General features: G+C 39.2%; 2 protein-coding genes across 4 annotated transcripts in view; one reads left to right on the forward strand and one right to left on the reverse strand.

Moving 5' to 3' along the window:
- The first annotated feature begins 1,089 nt into the window (after positions 1 to 1,089).
- baiap2l2a (BAR/IMD domain containing adaptor protein 2 like 2a) lies at positions 1,090 to 19,690 on the forward strand. 2 transcript variants are annotated; one of them, XM_039611416.1, is made up of 14 exons: positions 1,090 to 1,277; positions 1,706 to 1,781; positions 2,853 to 2,939; positions 5,957 to 6,018; positions 6,137 to 6,208; positions 6,806 to 6,883; positions 6,989 to 7,132; positions 10,852 to 10,950; positions 13,502 to 13,571; positions 14,449 to 14,671; positions 15,486 to 15,551; positions 17,159 to 17,339; positions 18,485 to 18,525; positions 18,899 to 19,690. In XM_039611416.1, the coding sequence occupies exons 1-14, from the start codon at positions 1,224 to 1,226 to the stop codon at positions 18,978 to 18,980; spliced, it is 1,335 nt and encodes a 444-aa protein (XP_039467350.1). In that variant the 5' UTR covers positions 1,090 to 1,223; the 3' UTR covers positions 18,981 to 19,690. The 2 variants fall into 2 exon arrangements, with proteins under 2 accessions (XP_039467350.1, XP_039467351.1); XM_039611417.1 differs by having other exon boundaries at positions 17,162 to 17,339; positions 18,899 to 18,993.
- Positions 19,691 to 20,894: 1,204 nt separating this feature from the next.
- The window catches only part of pvalb6 (parvalbumin 6), a 52,483-nt gene continuing 47,749 nt past the window's right edge, over positions 20,895 to 25,628 (reverse strand). The window contains exons 2-5 of one of the 2 annotated variants that reach the window (XM_031740170.2): positions 24,469 to 24,534; positions 23,542 to 23,674; positions 23,306 to 23,415; positions 20,895 to 21,704 (exon numbers count right to left, since the gene is read on the reverse strand). In XM_031740170.2, coding sequence (XP_031596030.1) covers positions 21,679 to 21,704; positions 23,306 to 23,415; positions 23,542 to 23,674; positions 24,469 to 24,529 — 330 coding nt within the window. In that variant the 5' untranslated portion in view covers positions 24,530 to 24,534 and the 3' untranslated portion in view covers positions 20,895 to 21,678. The remainder of the gene's footprint in view (positions 21,705 to 23,305; positions 23,416 to 23,541; positions 23,675 to 24,468; positions 24,535 to 25,628) is intronic. The other variant, XM_031740169.2, reaches the window with a different exon arrangement.

Raw genomic sequence — 25,628 nt, forward strand, 5'->3', positions numbered from 1 at the left:
CCAGTGGGCTCACTGAAATTAGAAAGTGGAAGGCTGGAGAAGTGTTGCCTGGTCTGAGTCTTGGTTTCTGCCAAACAATATGAAACCATGGATCCATACTCCCTTTAAGGGGATATTTTCTCCGCATACTTAGTACCAACTGAGCATTGTTTAAACCACATCCTACCAACTATGGTCCATGCAGACACCAGAAGTATGTTTTTTTTTCTCATATCTGATACGTGTTTTTTTATTTTTTCATTTTTTAATGACTTTGCCAATCAGTTTTGTTGTGTTGATCAGTGTTTTTTAAAAGCACAAATATTTTGAGGTCCCAGGGGACCCCATCAAAAGCATCCAATACTGCATATGGACTTTTAATAAACTGAACAATTTGCTCCCTTAATTTTTGCCATGGGTACTACATTAACATATCAGTATCAAGGTGGATATGAGCACCCTGTCAATCATTTTAAAAAAGAAATATTCAGATGACATAATAATATATTTCTTTCTTTAAATGACATTAGTTGCATAACTAATAATGCTGCTTTGAGAAGAAACAGGTTATGATATGATTCGATTTTGTCAAATCATATTCATAAACCCTAAAAATAAGAATCATCAAGAATCTTTCAACGCTTTTACAACCTACAAGGCATATACACTGCTGATATAAAAATCAACTGGTATATGTATTAATCCAAGAAGAAAAGGAGAAAAAAGTAGCGGCTGAAAAATGCTACTGTAAGAAATTGTAGAATAGATAAACTATCAGGAGGTACCTATGAGGAAACTGTTAGCCTTGATCTGGGGCAGGAAAGGAAAATCATCAAATTCCGAGAGAAATTGTTGGATTTATTCTGTTATATTGAAAAAGATATGGCTTTATATGATAATAACAGTGTAATTTTACAGTTTTTTTCATCATTTCCAACACTTTGTGAAAGCAGATATGTACTAAAGTCTTGAATAAAACATTCACTTCAGGTAACACCCACCTGAGCACACACAAAGCATGTGTCAGTGTGTTTTATGGTTGAGCCCCGTTTAATTATTTACTCCTATCTTTCTCAGCCCATACCGGTGTTGATTACCACCTCACTGAGCTGCCTTCTCTCTTCAGCTCCACACCCAATCTAACTCTCATTTCTTTCAGAGGTTGCGGGACTTTTTCAGAGAGATTTAAGGCCTGCAGACCTTCTCTGGATTCAATTCACAGTTGCGCTATTCTGGATATAAACATGTCGGGAATGAATAGTGATCAGCTGCACCGCTCCACCTTGGGGATTTACTCGGTAAGAAACAGATACTTTGTGTGGGCCGCACACTTACATTAAACAAACTTGATTCCCTCTCGAGAGATTCTTCAGGGAACTGGGGCAAATTTTGGAACATGGAAACATTTCGTGGCTACTGAGGTGGAAAACTCGTGACTAACATGATGTGAATTCAGGAAAGTAATTTTCAAATTCAACGAGCATTCGCTTTCAATTGATAGCAGCAGAGATTTGAGTCTTGTGTTGCAGAGGCTCCAGTGTTGAGAGAGAGAGAGAGAGAGGGCGTGCTCATAAATATAAATTGAGTTCAAGATTAATCGTATTGATTCCTCTTTAAGTGGGTTCGTAACATTTTTTCTGGCTATCAATATTCAAAAGAAGCTGTGGTAAATGTGCATATGTGTGTGTGTGTGTGTGTGTATGTGTGTGTGTGCTTTTGTAAACAGAGCTTGATTAATGAGTTCAACCCAGGCCTACAGAAACTGGTTTCACTGGGGAACAGTTACATCCAAGCCTTCAAGGGTAAGTATTGAAAGAAAAGAACAAATGTATGGAAACTAAAACAAAGAAAAAATCTGCTGCTAATTTTTTTAAATGTTCTTTTGGGGAAAATTTACAAAACTATCTTTATAACTGCCATAAACTGCAGTTTGGAAGCTGCCAGGTATCTATTTGAGTGCAACTCCAAAGTTCATATGCTTTGGGAATATCCTGGTGCTATTACAGCCTTAGTTATGGGTCTGTAACCAACCAACGTTGTTATGACTACATTATCAGCAGACAAACACGCTTCCACCACTATATTTGATATGGACATAATGGAACAATGACGCTTTTGTTCAATACAGTATTATTGGATTTTTTTAGGTGTAGCTCTTTATGTTTTCTATAAGTCTTGTAAGAAATAGAAGAGCTCATTGCAGAGCCAGGATTAAACTCTGTCTTTCATCCCTTAACTACCTACATCATATTCATCACTCATCCCACTGCTGGTGCATTAATGTGAATATCTTTAAAATGATAAAATGTAAATGATATTCATTATATTATGTTAAATGTGTTTGTGTAGACAGCACAATTATTGTATCAAGAATTAATCACTAATAGCGGTGGTGCATTAACAGTCCTGCAGATGTGAGAACTAGATTAAGATGTGTCTCTTTGTCAGCCACAAAGGGGGGCTGTAAACGTCTTGTGTGTGTACAGGGCGGAGCCTGAAACTTATAACATGTCACTGAGCTCTCACCAAGACCAGGAAGTGACAAAATTAGAACTTGTTATTTTTACTGTCATAAAATGCAAACTGACAGTAATAAAGCACAATCAGTCATGTTTCACTCTTGAAATGAGCCAGTCTCACACTCTCAGACTGTTTTGCATATTTTTGTTCAACCACTCTTTGGTACATTATAGGGAGAGGACCTGGGTATATAACCGTTACATCTGAATACAAATAGGGTTGAATATTTTCCATATCCTTATATTTAGCAGTTCTCTTTATCTGCTTTTGAAGTGTCATATCTGGAAAATGAACTGTGCTAAAGAAAAGCATCAAACGACTGTGCTGTGTATGTTTGTTTGTGTGTGTTTCAGCTCTTGCTGCGACAAGTGACGCTTACTTCAGCGCACTTTCAAAGGTTGGGGAGAGAGCCTTCCACACTGCATCATCACGCTCCATAGGTATGTGACAATCCACAGCTGATGAGACGTTTTTGCACCTCATCAGGATATGAGCAGTTTGTCTGTGATGTATTCATGGCCATTTATTAAACACATTAAAACATGTTTTTCCTCATCGTGAGGACCCCAGTTTTCCCTGAGGCAGCATTTTATTGCACTCATAATTGCTGTGCATGCGTAATGCGCGCGTGTGATTAGCATACCCTTTGATGTGTGTGTTAAACATAGTGTTTGAATTTATTGAAGGCACTGCATTTCGCAGCATTTGCAACAGTCAGTGCATGGAGGACTAAAAGATTTTGCTTAGGCTCACCTAATATTTGCATTGGGCTCAAATCAAGTCGGGCTGAAGATTGTGGCAGAACTTTAAACTTTAATTTCTAATTCATAACAGCTGGATGGGTTCAAAGCTAAATTAATGTATGTTTCAGGGAGTTTTTATGTAAGTTAAGAATGTTGGCAGATGGGCGTCAGATGTCAGCGGGGGACATGAATAATAGATGAAGACAGGCTGTGGGCCGTGCTCCGTTCACTTAACTGCTTTATGTCAACGGTATGACAGTTTAAATAGTTGGAGTTGAAGACCTTGTAGGAACTGGATCATTAGTCTACTCTTACTGTACACTGTACAATGATATAGTCTCCCTGCTGAGGAAATGAATCCGAGCAAGAAATTCAGGAACAGTGACAGCCAAGCTGAATAAGTCGAACATTTCCAGAATGTACTGCAATGTTTCAGTAGGCTTGAAACTGATGGTGGAACTGGGTTAGAGCTCTTATCAGTGTTTAGGTCCATCCCCTACCCTTCACTCCAATAAATCTTGACAGCAGGAGCTGGCCTTTGAGGTTTCTCAGGAAGCAGTTGTGAAACTTTCAGGATGCTATTGCGATTACGCAGAGATTCATTAAAAAGGAAGTAGAGTTGTTGTAAGAAATCAATTCAGTATAGTAACAAGGAAACCATATAAAAAATGTAAGTAACTGTCAAATCACTTACACTGGTCCTCAAGCCCAAGAATCAAAACTGAAAGTTCAGCAGCCATCCACACAAAGTGGTAAAAAACGTTTCACTTTATAAAGCCACACAGAGTAGAACACTAGGAAAACTGTAATATACACAACAGCGTTAGCAAGAAAATAACTTCCAGAGCTAACAAACTACCTCATTTCACATCATCATGTCATTTATCATTAGACAGAGATAACTAGAGTCAGTACAGAATGCAGTTTATAAACTATGATTTATGTTTTAAATAAATCATCTTAAATATATGGCGTGGGCTCCAGAGTTAGCCGACCAAATGTGAAATAGGTCATAGGACTTTGGTTGTTGGACTTTTAATTTTATTTTTTAAAGTTTTAAAGTTTTACAGGTTTTTGCTACTGATAAAGACATTGGCTATGGCCGTTAATACTACACTCATGTAATCATGTAATAGACAAATATTTAGATGACAGAAAAGTTCGTTTTTATTTTGTACCATAGCAATTTATATTTTTGTAATACATTCTTAAAATAAAATAAAACTAAAACATAAGCAAAAATGTAGTTTTATTATTACAGGGCAGTTTAGCCAGCAATGTTCTTTTTCTCCATTTACTACAGCAGCATTTCTTTATCATGTAAAAAAACTGAGACATACTGTAAAATTGAAACTGCATATCAGTTTTCTTAGATGAAGATAATTGAGGAATTCAACACGTGGTTACACTGCTTCACCCTGACAGAAGGGGGACTTTTACCAGTCCTGTACGTGGCCCACAATGGAAAATGAGTTTGGCTTTCCTGTAATAAGGGATAAAAGCTACCCAAACCTACCTGGCCCAAACACTGATGAAGACTGTCCAGCCATCAGTTCGTGCCCTACAGCTCAAGCACTCTTAGGTCACGCAACATAATCTAAAACACAAAAACAAGTCCAGCTCTGAATGACTCACAACAATCAAACAAATAACAAAACAGAAGGTTTTGGGATGAGGCAGTCAAAGTCTAGACTTAAATCTAGATGCTTTGACGTGACCTCAAACACACCATTGATACTTGAAAACCCGTCAATGTGGCCGAATTCAAATAATTCTGCAGAGAAAAGTGTGCTAAGATTCGACTAGAGCAAATTTTTTCCTTAATAAATGAAATCATCATATAAAAACAGTATTTTGTATTTACTCGGGTTATACTGGCCTAGTATTGAAATTGGTTTGATTATCTGAAAAAGTGTAAAAATTATGAGAAAAATGAACAGGGGGGTAAATACTTTTCATTGGACTGTAGCTATGTACTTTTGGAACAGTCTCCTTTAATAAGTCCAGTTTCCTTACTGTTTTTCTGAATCACTGTTAGTACAGCCTTGAACACGTCTTTATGGATTCGCTTTGAAATAACTCTTACAGCATTTGTTACCTGCTAATATAATGGCAGTTCCATTGTCAACAGTGAAAGGTGGACCTTGGACTGATGCTGTCGACATTTATAGTTTCAGGGTTGGCTTACTCCTTCATGAGTCTTTATTCGGCTTTACTCTAGTCTGTATTCACAAGTGGAAATTGTCCAAAATACTGTCAAAGCCATTATGTTGGTTTCTCTCCATCAGCTGTGCAACACTTTGGTCAACATCTGCTATATTTTTAATGGAATTAGAAATACAGTTCCTTAATTTGGCTAGAGTTATCGTGTTATTACATGCACCTACATGGAAAAACATAATCTGGGTTAATAAAACAATAAAAATAAGGAATATATTAGGCTGGAGCAACACAAAGCTGAAATCAGCCACTTGTGCAACAACTGAGTTGTGAGATCATCCAGTATCTGTGACACAAAAAGGACTTTAGAGTCATCATGGTCTGATCTTATATTAGCAACAACAGAACAGTATTTTACCTGCTTATCATTACTGATAAATCTGGTTTAGTATCTGTTGATACCTGATGAGTTTGGAAGTCAAACTGCACATTATATAATTTAATGTTTTTGTTCTGTAAAGATATTATATATTTATAATCCACTCATCTTTCAGGAGATGTCCTGATTCAGGTTTCTGAGAGCCAGCGAAGACTCGTCTTAGAACTAGAGGGAGTGGTAAGTTACATATTAGTAGACACTCATTGCTCATCATAGTGTTTGACTACGACAGAATGAACATGTTCCTGGTTTTTCATGTTTTTAGGATAACTTGATTTTCTTTGTCTCTTCTCAGTTCCGCTCGTTCAGTTTGGAGGTTCTTGACTCCATGGAAAAAAATGTCCGATTAGACAGAGAGTACTTATTGGTGAGTGAGAACAAAACAGAAGGGACTCTAAGAGTATGACAGGATAGGGTAAACTGAACCTCTTATGCTTTCCCTCTTATATACGCTTACAATGGTGGTCATGCTAATCATGGCCAAAGCTTAAAATAATGAGGTCAGTGTATGTCAAAGTGAACCAGAAGACTTCAGACTGCTCCAACGGCTCAGATTATCTTCTCTTGGATCTGTCTGATGTCAGAGGTCTGGCTGTGAACGGCGCCCAACACACCTGCTGTTCAAACCTTCTGTTTGCATTTGGCAGCCAGTCAGAAGAAAGCTGGTTTTAAGCCAGGGTGGCCTAAAAAAGCAACGAGCTGAACCAGCTTGTTTCACATTATGGATGGACTGAGTGGCAGGGCTGTAACCTAGTATTTTTTTTTTTTAAAAAAAGGCTTATTTTGAACTATGAAACATACAAAGTTACTCTAGCAGAGTCCACAAAATTAAAAAAAAAACCCATGAAGCTGGAAATTAATATAACTTGAAAATTGTAGCTTCTACAAATAGATTTTCAACTTAATGTAAATACCTGGGCGATTGAGATGGTTTTACACAGGTGTGATATGCATTCTCATACAGGGCAGCAGGGAAACATATGAGATGCAACTCCGCAGCCAGGCAGCAGCTCTGGAGAGACTGAGGAGGAGACCCAGCCAGGTTTGTGCATTTCAGTAGACTTTCAGTAGACTGGAGAGAAATTCAGCACTGCTGTTTGTGTATGTGTCCTTGTACAGTTTTCTGTATCCATGTTCTGTCAATTAGGCATATCCTCAGGGTGGTAGTGAGTATGTGGACTTCCTCAGGGAGAGCCATAACCAGGCTCTGCAGGAGGAAGAGAGAAGATACCGCTTCCTGGCTGAAAAGCACTGTGGCCTGATAGAGTCCTTCACCAAATTCATGAATAAGGTATACAACTTACTTCAAATAGCATTTGTAAATTTAATATTTATAGGTCACTTTGGCTTATTAACTGGAGATGCTTCGCAGATGAAGTTTACTAACGAATGTCAGGGAAACATAAGATAAGATGTAAGATATAATTCCCCAGAGTGAGGTCATCCTGTTTTATAACCATGTGTCGGACCTTTAAAGTTCAAGAGCAGGTTTCCTTCCTACAGCAAGCCTGGTTGCAGATTGTCTTTGAACTCTGGACTCACTTTTATGATATTTTTTTTCACTTTTTATGATACCGCTCTACTGACATTTCATGTTAGTTGTTCCTGTTAAGTTGATGTCTGTTGAACCTTCTGAACTTATAATGTATGCTACAACAGGAATAGATAAATAGCTACTGCTGTACAAAACAGACCCTTGCAACATATTAAATATGACCTCATAACAACTAATCTTAGCATCATGTGAGAATAAGCAAGTAAGGTGTGGCCACTCCGCTATATGCCTTTATGATCAGCAGTTTGAAAGATGCTCAAACAGATGCTAAAATGGAGTTGATGAATAACAGAGAAAGAGTCTGAGGAAAGATGCTCATGAATGATCAAAATCATGAAAGTCAGATTAAATCGGAAGATGTAATGAAGCCGGAGCTCAACAGAGACACTGTTACTATTTAACCACAGATTATCTCATGCAATTTAACTATATATTTGACATGACAGTAGCACAGTTATAGTTACTATTATGGCCGCAAAAATATGAAGGCTCAACTTATTTTAGTGACGTAAAAAAGAAAGAGGATGCAACACGTGAGTTTTAGTTTACCAGAAAACTGAAAAACTTAAACAGAAAAAACTATAGGTCTGGAGCCCTGGCAAAATAAACGGGGGGAAAAGGTGTAAGGTGTCTGGGACAAAGGACCGAGAACTTCCTTCCTGATACAAATATGGTAAGAAATCTAAGCTAACAAAGAAAGAAACAAAAAAGTCTAAAGGAAAAATCAAGGGTGTGAGGATAGCAGAGAGCTGTTTTGTTTGGGAGTCAGAGAACTGCTTCTCCTGGGCTCCTTTAAATAGGGGCAGGGAAAGGATCAATTACTCCCCCTGACATACCGGAGGAAGAAGGGGGAGACTAGTGAGAGAGGAGAGAGACGAGCAAAGGAGTAGAAGCAAAGAGGAAAAAACACAAGGGGAGGGGAGCATAAAATTCACCAAAGCAGCTTTAACATGATATGAACGAGGAGGCCTGACTGTTTAGTGGCACCAGGGTGCTGCAGTGGATCCTTCAGGTCCTATGAGGGTTTGGCGCATGTGGAACAGACTCATTGCAGCTGATCAGATTTTGATCTGGACAGTTTGTTGTTTGGACCACTTGATACCTTCCAGTAGTCCATTTTGCTCAGGAAGGTTCCTAACTGAGTGAAGTGATGCGTAAGTGTCTGTGTGGCAGACATAATAAGAAGTGTTCCAATTCTCCTGGTGCCTAAGAAATAAGCTCCACTGCTTCCTTTATTACCCCCTTTAGCACAGAAAACACTGGGACCATCCTTTATGAAAGGAGAGGAGAAAATGCCATCCCATAACTGACAGCAACGGACAAAACTGCCCATGTGCCGCGTATCATGTAAAGGTGAATTATAACTGTGTTTCCCAGCTCAAGTCTTAACCTGCTGAACAATGTTGAAGTTTCAACAACAGATTGTTAAATGCACAGTTGAACTCTGAACATCACACTGCTGTAAAAAATAATCTTCTTGTCGTCCCATTGTTGCCTTACACAACATTGATTTATATCAACTTTCTAAATCATGCTTACGAGCTATATTAATTGATCAAAGTGCGTTCAAGCATCCGTAGAATTTAGTTTGGTTTAAATGATGTTGTCTTTGTTGTCTCGCAGTATTAACCAGCATTCTACCAAGAGCAGCCCCAGACCCAATGAGGAAGCATGAGGGAGAGTAATCTAGGCCTACTAACCAAAATATTACAGTGCATAGGCGCGTGTATAGTTTCCACTCTCAGAAACCAGTGAGGCAGGTCAGATCAGTGGGAGGAGTCTGAAGGATATGAGCGATGACTCTTCTGATAGAAACCGCTTGGCACTGGGTTTGAAGTCCTGAGGACTGAGACTGAGGCGGAGAGCTGGATTTATCCAGAGGAGAGCTGCAATATTACAAACTATTCTGCTGTATAAAACTGAGTGTGGAACTGTGTGGAACGGCTGACCTGTAGGATGTGTAGAGGAATGCCAAATGTTATTTACCATCAGAATTCGAGCTGCCCTGTGTTAAAGAAGGTAACATTCTGAGTATTAATCTAACGTAGTGACATAATCTCATTATTAGCTGCGAAAAGCTTTTGGCAGACATTTCAATTGTATTTATTAAAGACTCACCCCACATAACACCCCACAAATGTGAGTAAATCATGTTTGCAAATACATCATAATATACGTCACAGATACATCATACATACGTCACAGGGCAGCTGCAAAAACCGCAATAAAAAACAACAAAAAACAAAAATATCCACGACGTTCACAAAACTGTTAGTAAATCCAAAAGCTTGTTGTGTGAGAAGGCTTTGCGCTGCCATATATTCTTTGTAAATCTGGCCCCATATGTTCTCTCTTTAAAGTTCCAACCTTTTTGATGAAGTGTTAGTTTTCACGTCATTCTCATTTTGAAGCTTCAGGCTAAGAACAAGTTGCGGTGAAGTAAGACGTGTGTTCTGTAGTTCATATTCTGCACACTGTCGATTCAACACAGGGACCTCACATCGTTTGAGGAGACAAGGGTCGTTTGGATGCTCAGCAAACTGCTCTTTTCATGTCCTACGTCCTTACGAATTCTCCTACCCACCGCTTGTCCTTGACCACAGTAAAAATGTCATCGAGGTCAAGGACAAGTGGTTAGAAAAGGAGATAGGAGGTGCTTTTGGAACATACCCAATCTCTTGGGCTCCTTTTTCTGTTCCTCGTGCCTTACATGGTATGTGTGGCGGATTTGGGGTGTACTATGTCTGCAACATAGACTGCATATAAATCACAGATGTAGCAACTGTGGATCTTTGTCTTGAAGCTTCAAGTCAAACATTTTGAGCATCACCAACTTGGTTTTTAGAAAACGCAGACACTGCACAGCCATTCAGTAACGACTAACCAATCGCAGGGCATTCCCAAAAGCATTCCTGGCATTAATATCTATTTTACCAAAAATGGGGCCATGATTTAAAAAAATAAACATCAAGGTGTAGTAAATAAGATCTGAAATTAAATATCGAGGTCAGAGACTCAAAAGTTTTGCTGAGTTCATAATCAAAAGTTGGGATTTTTGCTTTCTTGTTTTGTCTGTCGTTTATGCTCAAAAAGTTGGCCCCATCTGGCAGTTATTGCCTAATGGGATAATTCCTCACAAACTTTTAATGCCACAGCTTTAACCTTTCCAGATGAAACAGATTTCGGTCTTGTAAGACTATTCATGCAAGACTAATAAAACTACTTTTATTTAAATACGAATGGTACGTGTAATAGCACCACTCTGAAGATTGTGTTCAGTTTTCTCTTTTTGGCCAAATGAGTATTAAAATAAGCTGCTGTGACCTAAGCTCGCAACTGTGTTAATCCTCACTTACTAATGGGGAAAAATATCTATCTGCATGTGTGTGTGTGTGTGTGTGTGTGTGTGTGTGTGTGTGTGTGTGTGTGTGTGTGTGTGTGATGATGTGTTGCAGAACGGGGTTACTCTCCAGCAGCAAGCTGCTGCCTGGACAGAAGAGGTCGATGCCACCAGACGACCGGAGGCCCACAGACCTGCAACTTTGGACAACATTGTGAGTTGAGAAGAAACTGTGTCTATATCAGTGACTCACTCTAGCAGCTGAATTATTTATGCAAGGTTTGGAGCCACAGTCACATATGAAACTTCCACAGGTCCAAAAATATGCAGCTGTGTGGGGTATAATCCTGTCTTTGGGGTGGAAAACTGAGTGAATCTCTTTAAAGTCTATTTTGGGAAATTTAAAATTGAAAACCGCTTGAAAGTTTAAAAATTGCATTGTTGAGTAGAACTGAATTCATGAGCCAAATATTAGATAAGAAATCCAATTGCGATACAGCTGTGAGTTATCTCCACTGAGAAATTCATAACATCAGACCCAAGGCACACCATTGTGGGGAAAGCACAACATTTTTGTTACCAGAGTGCCCTCTGGTGGTTAGCATCGACTGATTTGAAATCTTCCAAATGAATCACACTTGGTGCATGAGGCACAATTACAGAAACCCTTCAGAGGAAGGATAAAGTTGTAAACTGAAGAATGCGGCACACATTTTTAAAGCTATCTGAATCTGAACCCTGTGTAGCATTCAAATATGTGCACATTTTACTGTCTATGAGTTCTCTGCGTCCCTAAAGTGATTTAGACACAGACATACCACCAAAGATAATTGCACAACTCGAAACCACATTGTTCTTTGTAATGACAGCTGCAATTACTATTCAAGTAAACACCAAAGATGTCCCTGAGATAAACCCTGCTGGTCTGTTCCTCATTGGAAGGCGACATGCCAGTGAACCACCATATCACACATATCCTTTCATAATAACAATCAGAGGATTAGCATTGATCCAGTGTTTGTTTTGGTCTGACGAGGGATTTATCCCAGTGTATCATAGAGAAAAGCCTGTAAGTCAGGTTTGACAAATTAAAAGAAAAAAAAAAGCATCTATTTGTATACTGACTTCAGAGCCACACTGTTCCCTCCACGTTTCTAAGATAAGTTGACTGGCTGCTGGCTGTAGTGTGCAATAAATCTTTTCATCTAACAATCAGTGAGTAAACGTGGAACTATTCCTTTAAGCTCAAATGAATCGCTGTTTCCTGGCCCGCCGGTGCAAACTAATCTGCCACAGCTACTATCACAAATAAACTACCTTCACAGGAAATAGTGAACACTCAACAACTGTAATTTCAAAAATGCCACAATGAATACTTTCTGGGTAGTGAAGTCATAAAATAGAAATGCTATGACACTTAATTGCTTTTTATGTCCAAAAGGAAACAAAACTGTAAAGTGTAAAATGCAAACAAAAACAGAAAGCAATGATTTGTTAATCTCAGAAATTCACATTTTATTCAAAATAGAACAGAATACACATAGAAAATTTACCATTATCTCATCTTGAATTTAACAACAAGCAACCCGTCTGGGATGGGTCGACAAAAAGCTAGAAAATGAAGTTGTACTGTGACAAAACATCTGCAGGAACATTTATCAGCCAATTAAGTCAACTGGCAACAGGTCAGTCACATGACCGGATATAAAAAAACAGCATCTTATAGGGGCAGAGTTTCTCAGAAGTAATGATGGCAGAGGTTTACTAGAATAATGTATTTTTCTTCTCTAAAGATTCAGAGAATCTGTGGGTATTTGTGTTCAAGGGTTCCCAGATTTTTACAGACTGTCGTTAAAAGAAAAGAGGAAGATGAAGTGGTAAACTCAGCCTTGTCCCAGCTTTTTTTGAGGCATGTTCCTGCAATCAAATTCAAAATCTTTTTCTAAAAAATGATGCAATTTAATCTCAACCTGTGTTCTATTGTGAATACAGCACAGGCTTGCAAATCATTGCATTCTGTTTTTAATTACATTTTACACAACGTCCCAAATCTTTTGGAATTGGGTTTGTAATTAAAAAGTCCAATATGTACAAGTGATTGGAACAAAGAACATATCGAGCAAAACAAGTAAAAAAGCTCCCGCATGAGCAGAAAAGAAACCAAAAAAGAAGCAAGATAAATACGAGGGACATAATATTAATGAGAACCTAGGAGAACTTTAAAAAAATGTATAAAATGAACATGAAAGATTCATTAAGACAGGTCAGTTATCATTTTAATTTTCGCTTTACTTCACATGGTAAAGTCTACATAAAACATTTTCAGCAATTTTCAGCACATGAACTGAAAGGCTACCAGGCCTAAAATGTGTCATCTACATCCCCTCAAGCAATCAGATGCAAAAAATGCATCATACCTCAAATCCTGTCAGTCTACGTGGGCGGTGTTTCTCGAAAATTAGTCATCTACCAATCAGAGACACAAATGGCAGAGTATTCATTTTATATTGTGGAAGGTCAGCTTTGACTGCAACGACCCCAATTACTGCTGTCAGTATAGTTTGATTTAAAGGATCTCAAAAACCTTTGACAGATTAGTGATTGGATATCAGATTAATAGAAATGTTGTTTGTAGCTGAAATTCCAGCAGGTTTAAGCTTGTTTAGTCTACAAAAACAGCAGCAGTACCTCATGTTTACATGTTTATTAAAATGACAACAGATTTGAGTATTGTCTCAGTCTGTGCTTGTTATATGTTCATACAGGTGGGAATGAGGGAGGAGGAAATCAGAAGGAGCAGAGACGAGATGCCCCTCGGCAAAATACCATCAAGAGGTGAGTAGTGGACTTAAAAAGAACTACAATACTTTGAAATAGACTTAAAATCTGCTTTTTAGGTGTTCGAGTGATGCAAAGTGTTTTTCTGCTTTCTAGTTTTTATCTATGCCTAAGCACTTTTAACCTAAGATTCACTCACAATCCAAACAATGCATCAGGGGAAGCTCTGGGTTCAGGATCGTACCCACTTTGTCACACATGGTTGGAGAACCCACCAAAAGTCTGATTATTAGACAACACGCTCTGTTTCCTGAGCCACAGCCACCCCGAAAAACCCATTTCAGTGATCTGATGTTTAGTTCCACTTAAAAATAAATGTGTTCCCATCACGTTAATGCTTGTCTGTTAAATATTCACATCCCATCATGGCTATTCATCACTGCTTATTATGCTTACAGCTACCAGATGTTTTTATCATTTTTTTTCAGAGTTCTCTGACTGTTTATTGCCCTCTTAATAACGTTGCACATCGTGCACGTTCATGGCTCCTCATTTGTACTTTCAGCTGAAAAAAGTCTAATTATTTGGTTGCTTAGAGTAAAAATAGACGGAGTAATGATTTATCAAAACAGAACATAAACAACAGTAGCAAAATAATGTAGGCTGTAACCAGTGTTCACTGGAGGGGAAAATAACATCAGCTTATTCAGTATAATTCAGTGAATTACCCTGCTGCTAAAACAAAAGCATTACGCCGGGAGTAAGACATTTAGTAGTCTTCTAACCCTCTGAGTTACCCACACACAAAAAAAAATCTAGCCATTAATATTCTTTAATTAATCATTTCACCAGAGATTCTTCTTTGCCAAGAAGGTTTATCAGCTTAACAAACTGTTCTCTTCGTACCTTTGTGTTTCATTTGTCATTCCTCCAGCCCCGTCTCCACAGGGAAGCGTTTTTCGCTTCGGAGCAGACTCAGCAGGAGGTGGTGGTGGTGGTGGTGGTGGTGGAGGACGAGTCATGAAGGCCCGGGTGGCCCACCAGCCTGCTGGATCCAACCCCACATTGCTGACCTTCAACAGGGGACAGATAATTAATGTGCTGGTCCAACAGCCCAGGAACGGCTGGCTGTTTGGACGTGCCGACAACAGCCCACGGTAAAAAAACAAATCTTACTTTGTGACTGCGTGGAGACTGCATTTGTGTGGATGTGCAAAGTGTCTGTTCCTGTCATTTGCTTGCAGATGACATAGGCCAGTTTAATAAGAAAAATAAATAATAATTTTAGCATAGTACAAAATGAATGGGGTTATTTGTAGACATAGAGATAGTGCCTCATAAGCCCTTCTAGCCCTGATGGTGCTGAGCTCAGGTTTCCATTTAGAAATAAGCAAAAGCAAAACACACATTAAATCTTAATTTGTTTGCATAGCTCTGCTACATATAACTACTTACTCATCGAGATTGTCTGTAAGCTACCTAGAAATCTTTTATCAGAACATACAGTGTATATGTTTCGCTGTTCTACTGCTTTTTGTTATGCAAGTTCAACAAAATTGGACATTTCTACATTCTGCGTGTTGAGAAAATCTGTAGTCCTTAGAATTTGTGCAAGCAGTAGTTGTTAAAGTTAAGAAGGATCAGTTTCACTATGCCAACATATGATTGAATAGAAAATACAGGAATAAAATATTAGACTAGAAGAAAAAAAGAAAAATGAAAAAAGTGCACTGAATTAAGCAAAGATAACAAAATTAAATATTTAGTCTGTACTTAACACAGATGCTATCCAAAGGCAAAAGTTCCAACCTGACTGACATTAACCACACAGCTAGCATCATAAAAACTACTAAAAGCATAACTCACTTGTACTAAAAGGCTCACAAGCCGTTACATGTTCCTATTTGTGTATTTCTTTCACTTAACACTTAACAACTGTAGCTTTTACTTTCTGTCACCTTTTGTTTACAGTCAAGGATGGTTTCCCGCCTCATTTGTGGAAGCAGTGGACGATCCACCAGTGTCACCCGCCCCCAGGTAATAAACATCTCATTAAGTTGACTGATCATCAGTGATCAGCAATTCTAGAGTTTTCTCTCCATTATGTTATATATAATCTGACACCACCAGCAGTCCTATAAAACAGCAGGTAAAAAAATTACTCTAACTGGCAGAGAGCACGTGCATTATGGTAATAATGCCCAAGATCAAAATGACTGAGTTTGAAGTATTAATACTGCAGCTACTAGCATCTACATTCTTTCAGCCTGCTAGCTATACTGACAAGTTAACTCCTGCTGTCCAGACACTCGACAAAGTCAATTTACATCACAAGTTAGCTAACTTGCTTAAACTTCGAAGTAAACAAAATAATTTGGTGCTAGTGGAAGTTACATTATTCAAGTGTCTCTCACTCCTACATTCAAGGTTAGACTAGCACTAATTAGCTATTTAGCATTATACTAAATCATAATTATTTGCTCCATTCACCACTGTCTCCTTTTTTTGTCTCCTCTTCCTCGTTTTTCAGTCTCATTTCATTCTCAGAAGTATAATTCCTCTTCATATTCAGTGGGTGTGGGTGGTTTTAGTTGTTGTTAATAAGTTTGTTTAAACACAATCCTACTTGCTACTTGTAGCTGGAACGAATGAAGTTCTAGAAAGGTCTTAGGTCTGCAAACTTTGGCCATGCAGTAGTATAAAATATATCAGCCCTGGTGGCAAGCAGTGCCTCTTATTATCAAATGTCACGTCATGTTGCTATAATTGGTTGTTGTTACAGAAGTGTATTGCTATATCATGACAAAAACAACGTATTGCTCAGAATGGAGGATGCTTCGCGTTTGTTGCTTTTCAGTCAACATATCTTTTCTTTCTGTAATAGCAGCAGGTAATAATGGATGGAAGCTAAACCTCATGCACAATGTTTGCCTTCAAACGTGATGCAGAAAACATGATGTAGTTGCCCCAAGGCTGTCCCTATTGTTTTTGGGGCCAACATATTTAAAAGAGGGTCAGTATGAAACTTCATGGTCTGAAATAATAGGTGAACTACTTAAAATATTTGGGTGGCCTATTGCTGTGGGGAAATTCAGCAAGAGCTGCTGAAGTAAAACTTTTTCAGTTCCAGTTGGACACACAGTCTGCCACAGCTAAATGTGAACGTTATCAACTGCACCAAAGCTAGGCCCGTGCATCTCATGTGAAAACTCAGTCCATCCATCCCTCAGCTTAAAAGTAAGACCTGCTTTTGTGAATAAGAGAGAGAGAGGGATCAGGTGTTGGGTATAAAAACAGAGATGCTGTATTTCTGTGGTAGTCTTGGGAGCTTAAAAAAAGGGCAACTGGACTTCTTAGTAGTGATGTTTTATACTCCAGACTTTGGGTCAAGTTCCTTGGTTTAAATGTGCTACAAGCTATAATGAAGTATACGCAGCAGTCAACACAAAAATGTTCAGACATTTTTCAAAGTCTGAGAATTTATTTAACACGGTTCAGTGGGCTACATCCTGAACTTAGAGGACAGAAACAAAGTATGGTTGAGATACCAATACCAGGTTTTATATCAATAGGACCTAAAAAGTCCAGGTGCTTTTTTTAAAAAATGTATTTCTAAACTAATTTTACTTTTTGTATAATTTCAGTAGAACAACTCTCAGGAGCAACAGCAGCATGAACAGCCTGCCTGTTAGCAGTCAGAGTGGGGCCGCGCCCCCTCCTCCTCCACCACCGCCACCGCTGCAGTCACCATCTTTGAATAAACCACAGTCATCTATGAATATGGCGCCACCTATGAATTCAAACTTGTCTAATTCAGAAAATAAGGTATGACAGTCAGTTATTAATAATCAGCGAGGAGAATATCAGTCAATCCTCTGTCCTATCATCTATCATCTGCAGTCTTTGTAAAAGAGATTTACGCTACAACAAGTTATCTAATGGTTATTTTTTCCATCACTTAGTCCTTATAGATCGGTTATGATCCACTGTGAATTGTACAGATCTAGTTGGGTGGTATCTTATTAAACGCATGTGTAATTGCTGATAATTTATTAATGATTTCTTATTTGCCCCCTTGCAAAAATCAATCTTTCCCACAGTTGTGTGCATCCCATTCCCATAAATATGTGGTTGATTTGGTCTTAACCCAAGTTTTACCCACAAAGTTCTAACCACCAGCCCACAGATTATTAACGATAAAGATCATTTAAAAACCACACTGGGAAAAAGTGTGGGACTCAGCGACCATGTAAAACTGCATGTGAGTGCAAAGATAACGGAGAAAATTAAGATAGGCAAGTGAGATGGAGCTTCTCATGGGGTGCGGTATTTGCAGACCTTTGCTACAAATGTGGCATTTGCCCATCTGTCCAGCAGGGGCACTGTGGCCAGGTGCTGTTCTCAATGACACCACATCCTTCTTTCTGGTGGATGCAGGGAGGAAGCTCGAGCTGCTGATGTGAGCCTGGAGTTTGTGTGCATGTGTGTGTGTGTGCTCCTCTTTTGCTCCTCTTTAGCACCCTGCCGTGATCTGGGAATAATTCCAGAAATGACCTTTTCACTTTGGTGCTACTGAGATCAGAAAGTGCTCTGAATAGCATTTGCGTTTTAGGAACATGCAGAAACAATTTGAGTGCCAGGAGCTGAAAGCATATTTTCAGACTGTCTGCTTGCTCTCAGTTGTTGTTGTTGTTTTTACAGTCCATCACTACTGTAAAAATGTAATTTTGCACTTTGTGTCAACTGTGGACCCGCTGAGAAGTGTGTGTTGGGCAACATGACACAGGTCATCAATCAGCCCCTTTGTGGGAGGACCAAGTGAAAAAGAAAGGGCGAGAGGGTCAAGAGCTTGATCTCGCTGAGCTCCCATTAGTGCATGTGTCTTTGTTTTGCGGTTTTGTAATGGTTCTCACTATCTCACACTGTACTTTCTTCATCATGTTTTCTCTTTTTCCTTTTTTTTTCGACAGAGATCGCAAGTGAATGACTCCCGGCCGCAGCTCTTCCCAAAGTAAGAATAATATAATCTCAAATTTGCTTTCAAAGTGGAGGCAGGCTGTTAAAATGAGCGCTTTTGCGTTCTCTTCTACAAAAGCTAATGATATTTTTTTGAAGTGTGTCACGTACCCGTTCAATCGGAGAGCAACAGCTGAGGGCAGTGATTGAAATGGCAAAGAACTGCTTCCATTAGAGTTTGAAGTGCATTCTAGTGCTGAAACCATTTTAGTTAGGAGCATTTGGAAAACCATGACTATCCTTCTCATTTCAGGTTTGTGAGCTGATGTTTGTACAGTTTTCGAAATGTAATGCTCATTTCTCTGGTTATAACCTTCATACAACCCAGCTTTTATTTTCCTCTGCCCTTATCTCCTTGTATATTGCAGGGGTACCAATCCGTTCGCCACGGTTAAGCTGAAGCCCACGTCCACCAATGACCGATCGGCTCCACGTTTATATCGAAGATGACATCTTGACCCTGAAATAAATGCTTTTATTAGGCTTAGCAGTTCGTTCTTGACCTTGGCAGTATATACTGTTAAATTCTGAGGTAAAATCGAGTCTTTTTTTCCCCTTTGTCACACAAAATGGGACAAAGAAGAAACAAGTCTGAATAAGGACTTGAGGTGTGTGTTTATGTCAGATCTTTTAAAACTTGCGTTAAATGGTTTGTAAAATAGTAAGAATGAATCACTGTAACACAAACCAGTGGGTGTGTTGATCACAACGGGTTTTAAATCATCATTCCTTTCCTGTGATGTTTACGTCTTTCTGCCAAGAGATGACATGCGAACGCTTTTAACTTTGTCCTTTTTGGAAAATACTGATCGCTGTCTGTGACGTGTATATAATGTACAGCTGATGTTAGGAATCAGAGCCAAGATTGTGTTAATGTAAAGTGTATCTTTCATTATGGAGGATAACTCAGGGAGGGTGCTCGATGCCATGCAGCTGCTTTAATTATCTTTTTTTAATGTTTTTATATTGCACCTCCACCATTTTCCTCCACATGTTCAACATGTGATATTAAGTCCATTGCTAAATATTAATTGTACTTCAAATGTACTTTAGAAAATGATGATATAACCGCAGGCACCTAATGTAATATTTTATAAAAATAGGATGATGTTCCTGAGATGGAATGTACTGAATAATGTAATGTATTAAAGGATAATGTAATACCACCTTAATAGCATCGCATTGTTACTTTACCAAGTGTGTTTCAGTCCCGACTTCATATCTGGCCTCTGCTCCTAGCATCACTTCTTTCTACTTCCTTCATCTGTCATTCTCGATAAACAGAGCGTTTTGCACATTTAAGGGCAAATGAGCATCTACTGCAGCCCGGTCACAAATGGACCCTTAATGGTTTTAACAGTATTAACCCTCATCCGACAAAAACCACAGAGGCATACTTTTTTTCACAGGTACATATGAGCAGCCAGATCCTAGTGTTTCAGATGTTTTGTGCGTACACACTCCAGGTGCTTTTACAATCCATAGAAGTAATAAAGCGCCTTGAGGCGACTGTTGTTGTGATTTGGCGCTATATAAATAAAATTGAATTGAATTGAATTGAACTGAACTGAATTCATGTGGTAGTTTATTCTCAGCAATCCTAGGTATCACATTATGGTGAAGGATTGTTAGGCAATTTTTACTTTTAGAGTTTGAGAACTCATCAAAAGATCTCAGAAAACAAAGTTATCAGGGGCACTTCATCCTGTGATAGAGGATGTCACTCCCACATACTTCTTTCTATAATTCCTCTGGTTTTGTCTTCCTCACACTAATCGTAACTGTCTGTTGGAACAAGCACTGAGGTTGTCTCAGCAGCACTGAGCTCAATAGTCTTATGCCTGCTAAATAAAGTGATATCCTTCGAGCTTCAGATCTGTGTTTATTTGCTCAGGCAGTAAAATGTTCTACTAAAGAAGATAAAGATTCCTGTGTTGCCTGTTTGGGTCCTCCGCTGGGGATACTTAACCCAAATTGAACCTCGGCATGAATCCAATTGTGCTAATGGCTCGACAGCATGGTTCTCAAACTAGTATTGCACTTTTGAGTAAAGGCTCTTTGGCAAATGGGAGATATGGTCTTTTAAACCTCCACTGGATTTACACCCATAATGTGGCCTTGCAGGAGATTCCTCGGTAATCTGTAATTGCGGCTAGGTTTTGTTTATGCCACAGATTATATCCTAAGAAAAATTATAAAAATGATACTGTGTGATCATTTTAACCCCTTTAGACACAGCAGTTAGTTTTTGAAAGTACACCTTCTCATACAATATTAGGTCTTTTCAGCTGATCTGCTTGATAAAGGAAAAAGTGACAGAATAGAGGAAGGGAGAAAGAAAGAAGGACAACGAGATTGAAAGTGTGAAATCAGATAAGAGTCACATCAAAGGAAGGAATTAACAGAAGAGACTTAGTGAGTCAGCCTTCTCAAGGCTTTTCTTTTTTCCACTTTATTTTATTCTTTCACAGCTTGACTTCTTTCTTCTTTTGGTGTGTTTTACAACAGCTCATTACCAGAGGAGAAAAGGATGGATGGATGGCTAGATAGATAGCTAGATAGATAGGTTGATGGTGTGGGAGAGGACAGAGGGGAGCGAATGCAGTAAGGGGCACTGAGCCAGACATGAGTAGAGAGAAGAAGAGAAAAAAACGAAACTTAGAAGAAAAGAAGGGAAGAGAGAGGAAGAACTGGTTCAGGAAATTGAAAGCTAGGAAAGGATGCAAAGTCAGAAGTAGAGAAGGAAATGAGGGTCTTTCTTTTATAATCTCTGTTATCTTTATATATCTACTTTATGCTTTACAATGTAAGTTTAACTCCTGCAGGCATGTTTTTTAATCTATACATAAACAGAAACAAGAACAGTTTGTATAAAAAGGATTAAATAAATAGGGTGAAACGGCTAAAGGGGAAACTTGGGACGTGAGGAGGTTGCACAGCACAGCCTACTTCAGTGCAGCATTGTGTTTCGTGAAAACTGCAGGGAGGTGTTGAGGAGAGGAGTGATCGGAGTGGGGATCGGCTTCAGCCTGGTGGGAAGGAGAGGTGTAGGTGCTGGCGGAGGTGGCGGAGGAGGGGGAGGTGGGGGGATTGCCAGGATGTGGTGTTGGTTGCGACGTGATCCTTCGTTGCAGTGGGAGCAGAAAAATTATTCTTTCACAAGGGCAGCAAATTCTGAAAGAGAAGGAAAAAACCACAACCTGTCAGGAGTGTGCGAAAACAGCAAAACATCGAAACGCTGTTGAGGAGCACGTGCAGACGGGTTTATTTAATGGCAATGCCAAGTTGATACCATGTCAATATCAGAAGAAGGTTTTGAGACTTATCTGCATCAAACAAGTTATCACATGCATGCCTTTAAAAATCATGTCACACTGTTATCTCTGGGTGGGCAGTTGAATTTTCTTGAGCTTACAAAAGAAAAAATGTTTCTTTTCTTAAATACTTCAATCAAACACATTACAAATACAGAATTCTGTTTTTTTTTTATAGGAACAACTCAGGCCTTTAGAAAAGAACAAGACCTCAAAAATACGTAAGATAAGTAAAAAGGTGACTGTGATTTTTTTTTCGTTTTTCAAAGGCCCTGTCCACACGTACATGGTTTTTTCCATGTGTTTTGGACTGTCATCCACACAGAAACTACAATTTAGATAACTGAAAACCAAGCTTTAGAGAAAACCTCTTCCAGGGTGAATGTTTTCACAATCTGAGATTTTTATCTTGCAACATCAAAGATGGGAACCTTTATCGCCTTTTTTGACATCAGGCTGCACACTGTAATATTGTTTCATCACCATCTGTTGCTTTGGCATGCTTTTTTTCCCCCAACGTTTCCATGTGGACAGATTTTTTTTGAAAAATCCTAATTTTAAAAAATACCTGTGTAAGTGTGGACCTGAGTTTTCCGTGAGTGGGCTGATGATTCCTATAGGCGGACCCACCGGTAGACAGACATTTGTATGAATTCTGCAGCTACTGTGGATCTCAGCTTTTACATAATCGTATGTTTACTATATTCAGAAGACAAAAATCATATCTGTCAGTTCTGTATCAGGGTTTAACTGTACATTCTTGTCGCTGTAAGGACAAAGATGTTCATCCAACCCTTTTGAACCACATGCCCTTATCTTTAGTTGACTATTGTGGTTAAGGTGTCATTTACAGTGGCTACATCCCCCACTGGTTTTTGAAATGAACAGATATAATTACACCATGAAAAAAAAAAAATGCAGTTTGACGGCAGAAGAAACGTATGGCCAAGTGGATATCTTGTATGGGTGTATGGGAGTTCACTAGGTCTTCTAGGACATAGATATCCCTTAAGTCAGTTTTAGTAGTGGGTGTAAAAGTGTCCAGATGAGTTCAAGATTCAGGATAATAGTCTTAGAAGGCCATAGAGCGTGGTTGCTGCAGCAGAGGTGATATACAGTAGCTTCTGTTTATGGATGCGATCACAACCGAACTGCTATGGCCAATTTCAAGGAGCAAGGCTAAATTGTAGTAGTGTGCTTTACCCTGAAGTTCAGGGCAAAAAAATGGAAAAACTTTTCTTAAATATGAACATTCATAGCCTTATGCTTAAAATCTGCCCTGATTGCTTTTCCTTATGTTTTTTCCTCATGATTTTATCCATGAAGAACTAAACACATACATAGATGAATGAAAATGGGAATAAAAAACAAACAAACTGCCATTTGGGTTTTTGGATTCTTTGTGTTTGGGCCTTTATTTAGAATAATAGAATAATTAGATGTATTTGTGTTGCTGTTTACCATCGACTCCAATCTTGCCATCTCCATCCTTGTCAGCTGCTTTTAAAAATGCTTTGGTTTCTTTGTCTGTCAGGTCCCTGCCATCTTTGGCAAAGCCCTTCAGGACGAATCTACCAGAGGAAGCAAAGAAGATTGGATCTGTGTCACAGAATGCTTTTGTGTGGATAATTGTTACTCTTTTGGGGATTTCTTTGCACACACACGTGTGTTTGAGTGCATGTGTTAGTTTGTCTCACTTGAGTTCTTCCTCCTCTATGAAGCCACTGTTGTCCGCGTCCAGCACCGTGAAGACCTTCTTCACATCGTCGGCAGACTTGGACTTCAGACCCACCATCTCAAAAAACTTCTTATGGTCAAAAGAATCAGCAACTGGACACGCAGAAAAACACAGAAGCCCCCCCACATCAGGACTTTGACGATTCCATTTAAACTCCTCTTGACACCTATTAAAACTTGATATTCCAAATAACAGTGTGATTTAGAAACGATTGGATCTTCTAATGTTTAAAAAAGAGACGAAGCTTTTGTTGGAAACTTAAAGGGCATCAAATTCCCGACATAAGTAAGTGTGAATATTCACAAACTGTCAGAACATGATGAAATACAATGAAACTGCTATTTTCTCAAAGTGGAGGAAAGTTTCTTATTCTAAGGAGCTTGGAAAGAAAAGCGTCTGGACTTCTTTAAGTTGCTTGAAGACGTTTCACCTCTCATCCGAGAAGCTTCTTCAGTTCTAGGGTCAAATGGTGGAGAGTACCAAATTTAAACCCTGTGGGAGTGTCCCCCTAAAGAGGGACAAAACTGAAGAAGCTTCTGGGATGAGAGGTGAAACGTCTTCAAGCAACTTAAAGAAGTCCAGACGCTTCTTTCCAAGCTCCTTAGACTACGATGACCTGGATGACTGAGAACTTTCACAGACAAAGTTTCTTATTCCGTGTTGGTCTGGTTAATGAAGCCCAAAGGTGGAAAATTATTTTTAATAAGTTGAGTGTAACAGATGTAGAACAACAGCGCATGTCATTGCCAGAAGATCAGTTTTAGGTCGTGGAGTTTTGTCTACTACAGGTTAACACTTACTCCTTGTAAGCGAAAAAAAAAAAAAAATTCTGGTTCCAGCTTTTTGGGGACTAACTTTTTCCCTTCACAGTTGTGCTGGTACTCACCTGCAAATGCATCTAGAGCTTTCTTGATGTCATCGGTGTTGAGGATGCTGCTCATTGCCATCTTGGCTGTTGGAGGAGGATAAAAAAAAAGTCAGGGAGAGAGACTGAATCAAAAGAGAAGGACCGAGAGGGGACAAGGTTAAAAGCAAGGTCGCCAGAGAGCAGAGACAGTACTGAGACATTCTCGTATTACACTGGTGACACTCTAGAAATGGAGCAGGAAATCAGGACATGTGAGAAGGAGGTGATGAGTGACAGAATGAATTAGTGACAGTAAAAGAGGAGTGATAAAGGGAAAGAGGAGAATGAGAGGAGAAAGGTAGCCTGCTGTAGTAGGGTGTTGAGAGAAATGGGAAGTAAAGGAGGTTTGTTTGTGGCATTTCAGGATGTAGAGCCGAGGGTGTGGAAATTAAAACAAAAATCAGGATGGAAGGAGAATACCAGAATGATGGAGACGAGCGATGACAGATGGCTACAAAAACAAGTGTGCCTTTCAAATGTTTTCCATTTTATCTGTGTCATATCTTTGAGGTGGTAGGGATACAAACAGGGCGAGAGGCCAAGTCAGCAGGGGTTTAACAGGCCATATGAGTCCTCTGCTGTGTTTGAAATATCACCGGAGAATTCAGTTTGTCAGCCCACTCCAGATGGAGAATCTTCTTCTTGTGCCTCGTGCTATGAAAGGTGAACCCTGCGCTAAACTGCGCTTTGGCTTTTTACTGCGTGTGTGTGACTGAACCTGATCGCTGCTTATGAAGTTGTCACCTTCCCGCTGACTTTGACTGATGCCCTCTTTCCTTATGTTGAGAGTGTAAAGACACGTGTATGGGATGCATACATTAGAGGGTAAACACAAATCTGTAAGAGTGGAGGAGGAAGTCAGAAAGCTAGAGAGGAGTGGTGCTAAGGGGAAGCGAGTTATATGTGGATTAGAGGAAGTAATTCTCTGATTTCACTTTACAGGCAGGCGAACCATAATGGGGTTTTGTGGGCAACACATTATTTCAAGTAGCCTGTGTGATCAATGAGTGTTAGTTCACTCACATCCACACGAACCTTTGCCTGAATGGGCAAATGTACGACTTTCTGCTCTATTCACAGTTCACCAGAAAAGTGTCTTAGAAATCAGGTGAATAATACATTACATTGAAATTAGAACA

This window comes from Oreochromis aureus, linkage group 4 (genome assembly GCF_013358895.1).
Source record: "Oreochromis aureus strain Israel breed Guangdong linkage group 4, ZZ_aureus, whole genome shotgun sequence".
NCBI classification, from domain to species: domain Eukaryota; kingdom Metazoa; phylum Chordata; class Actinopteri; order Cichliformes; family Cichlidae; genus Oreochromis; species Oreochromis aureus.

What these genes read in the sequence shown, in the direction of transcription:
- baiap2l2a (XM_039611416.1), top strand. Translation starts at nt 1,224, where the DNA reads ATGTCGGGAATGAATAGTGATCAGCTGCACCGCTCCACCTTGGGGATT. An exon ending in TGAGGAGGAGACCCAGCCAG is followed by an intron (nt 6,884 to 6,988) that starts GTTTGTGCATTT and finishes TCTGTCAATTAG; the next exon opens with GCATATCCTCAGGGTGGTAG. An exon ending in CGGCCGCAGCTCTTCCCAAA is followed by an intron (nt 18,526 to 18,898) that starts GTAAGAATAATA and finishes TGTATATTGCAG; the next exon opens with GGGTACCAATCCGTTCGCCA.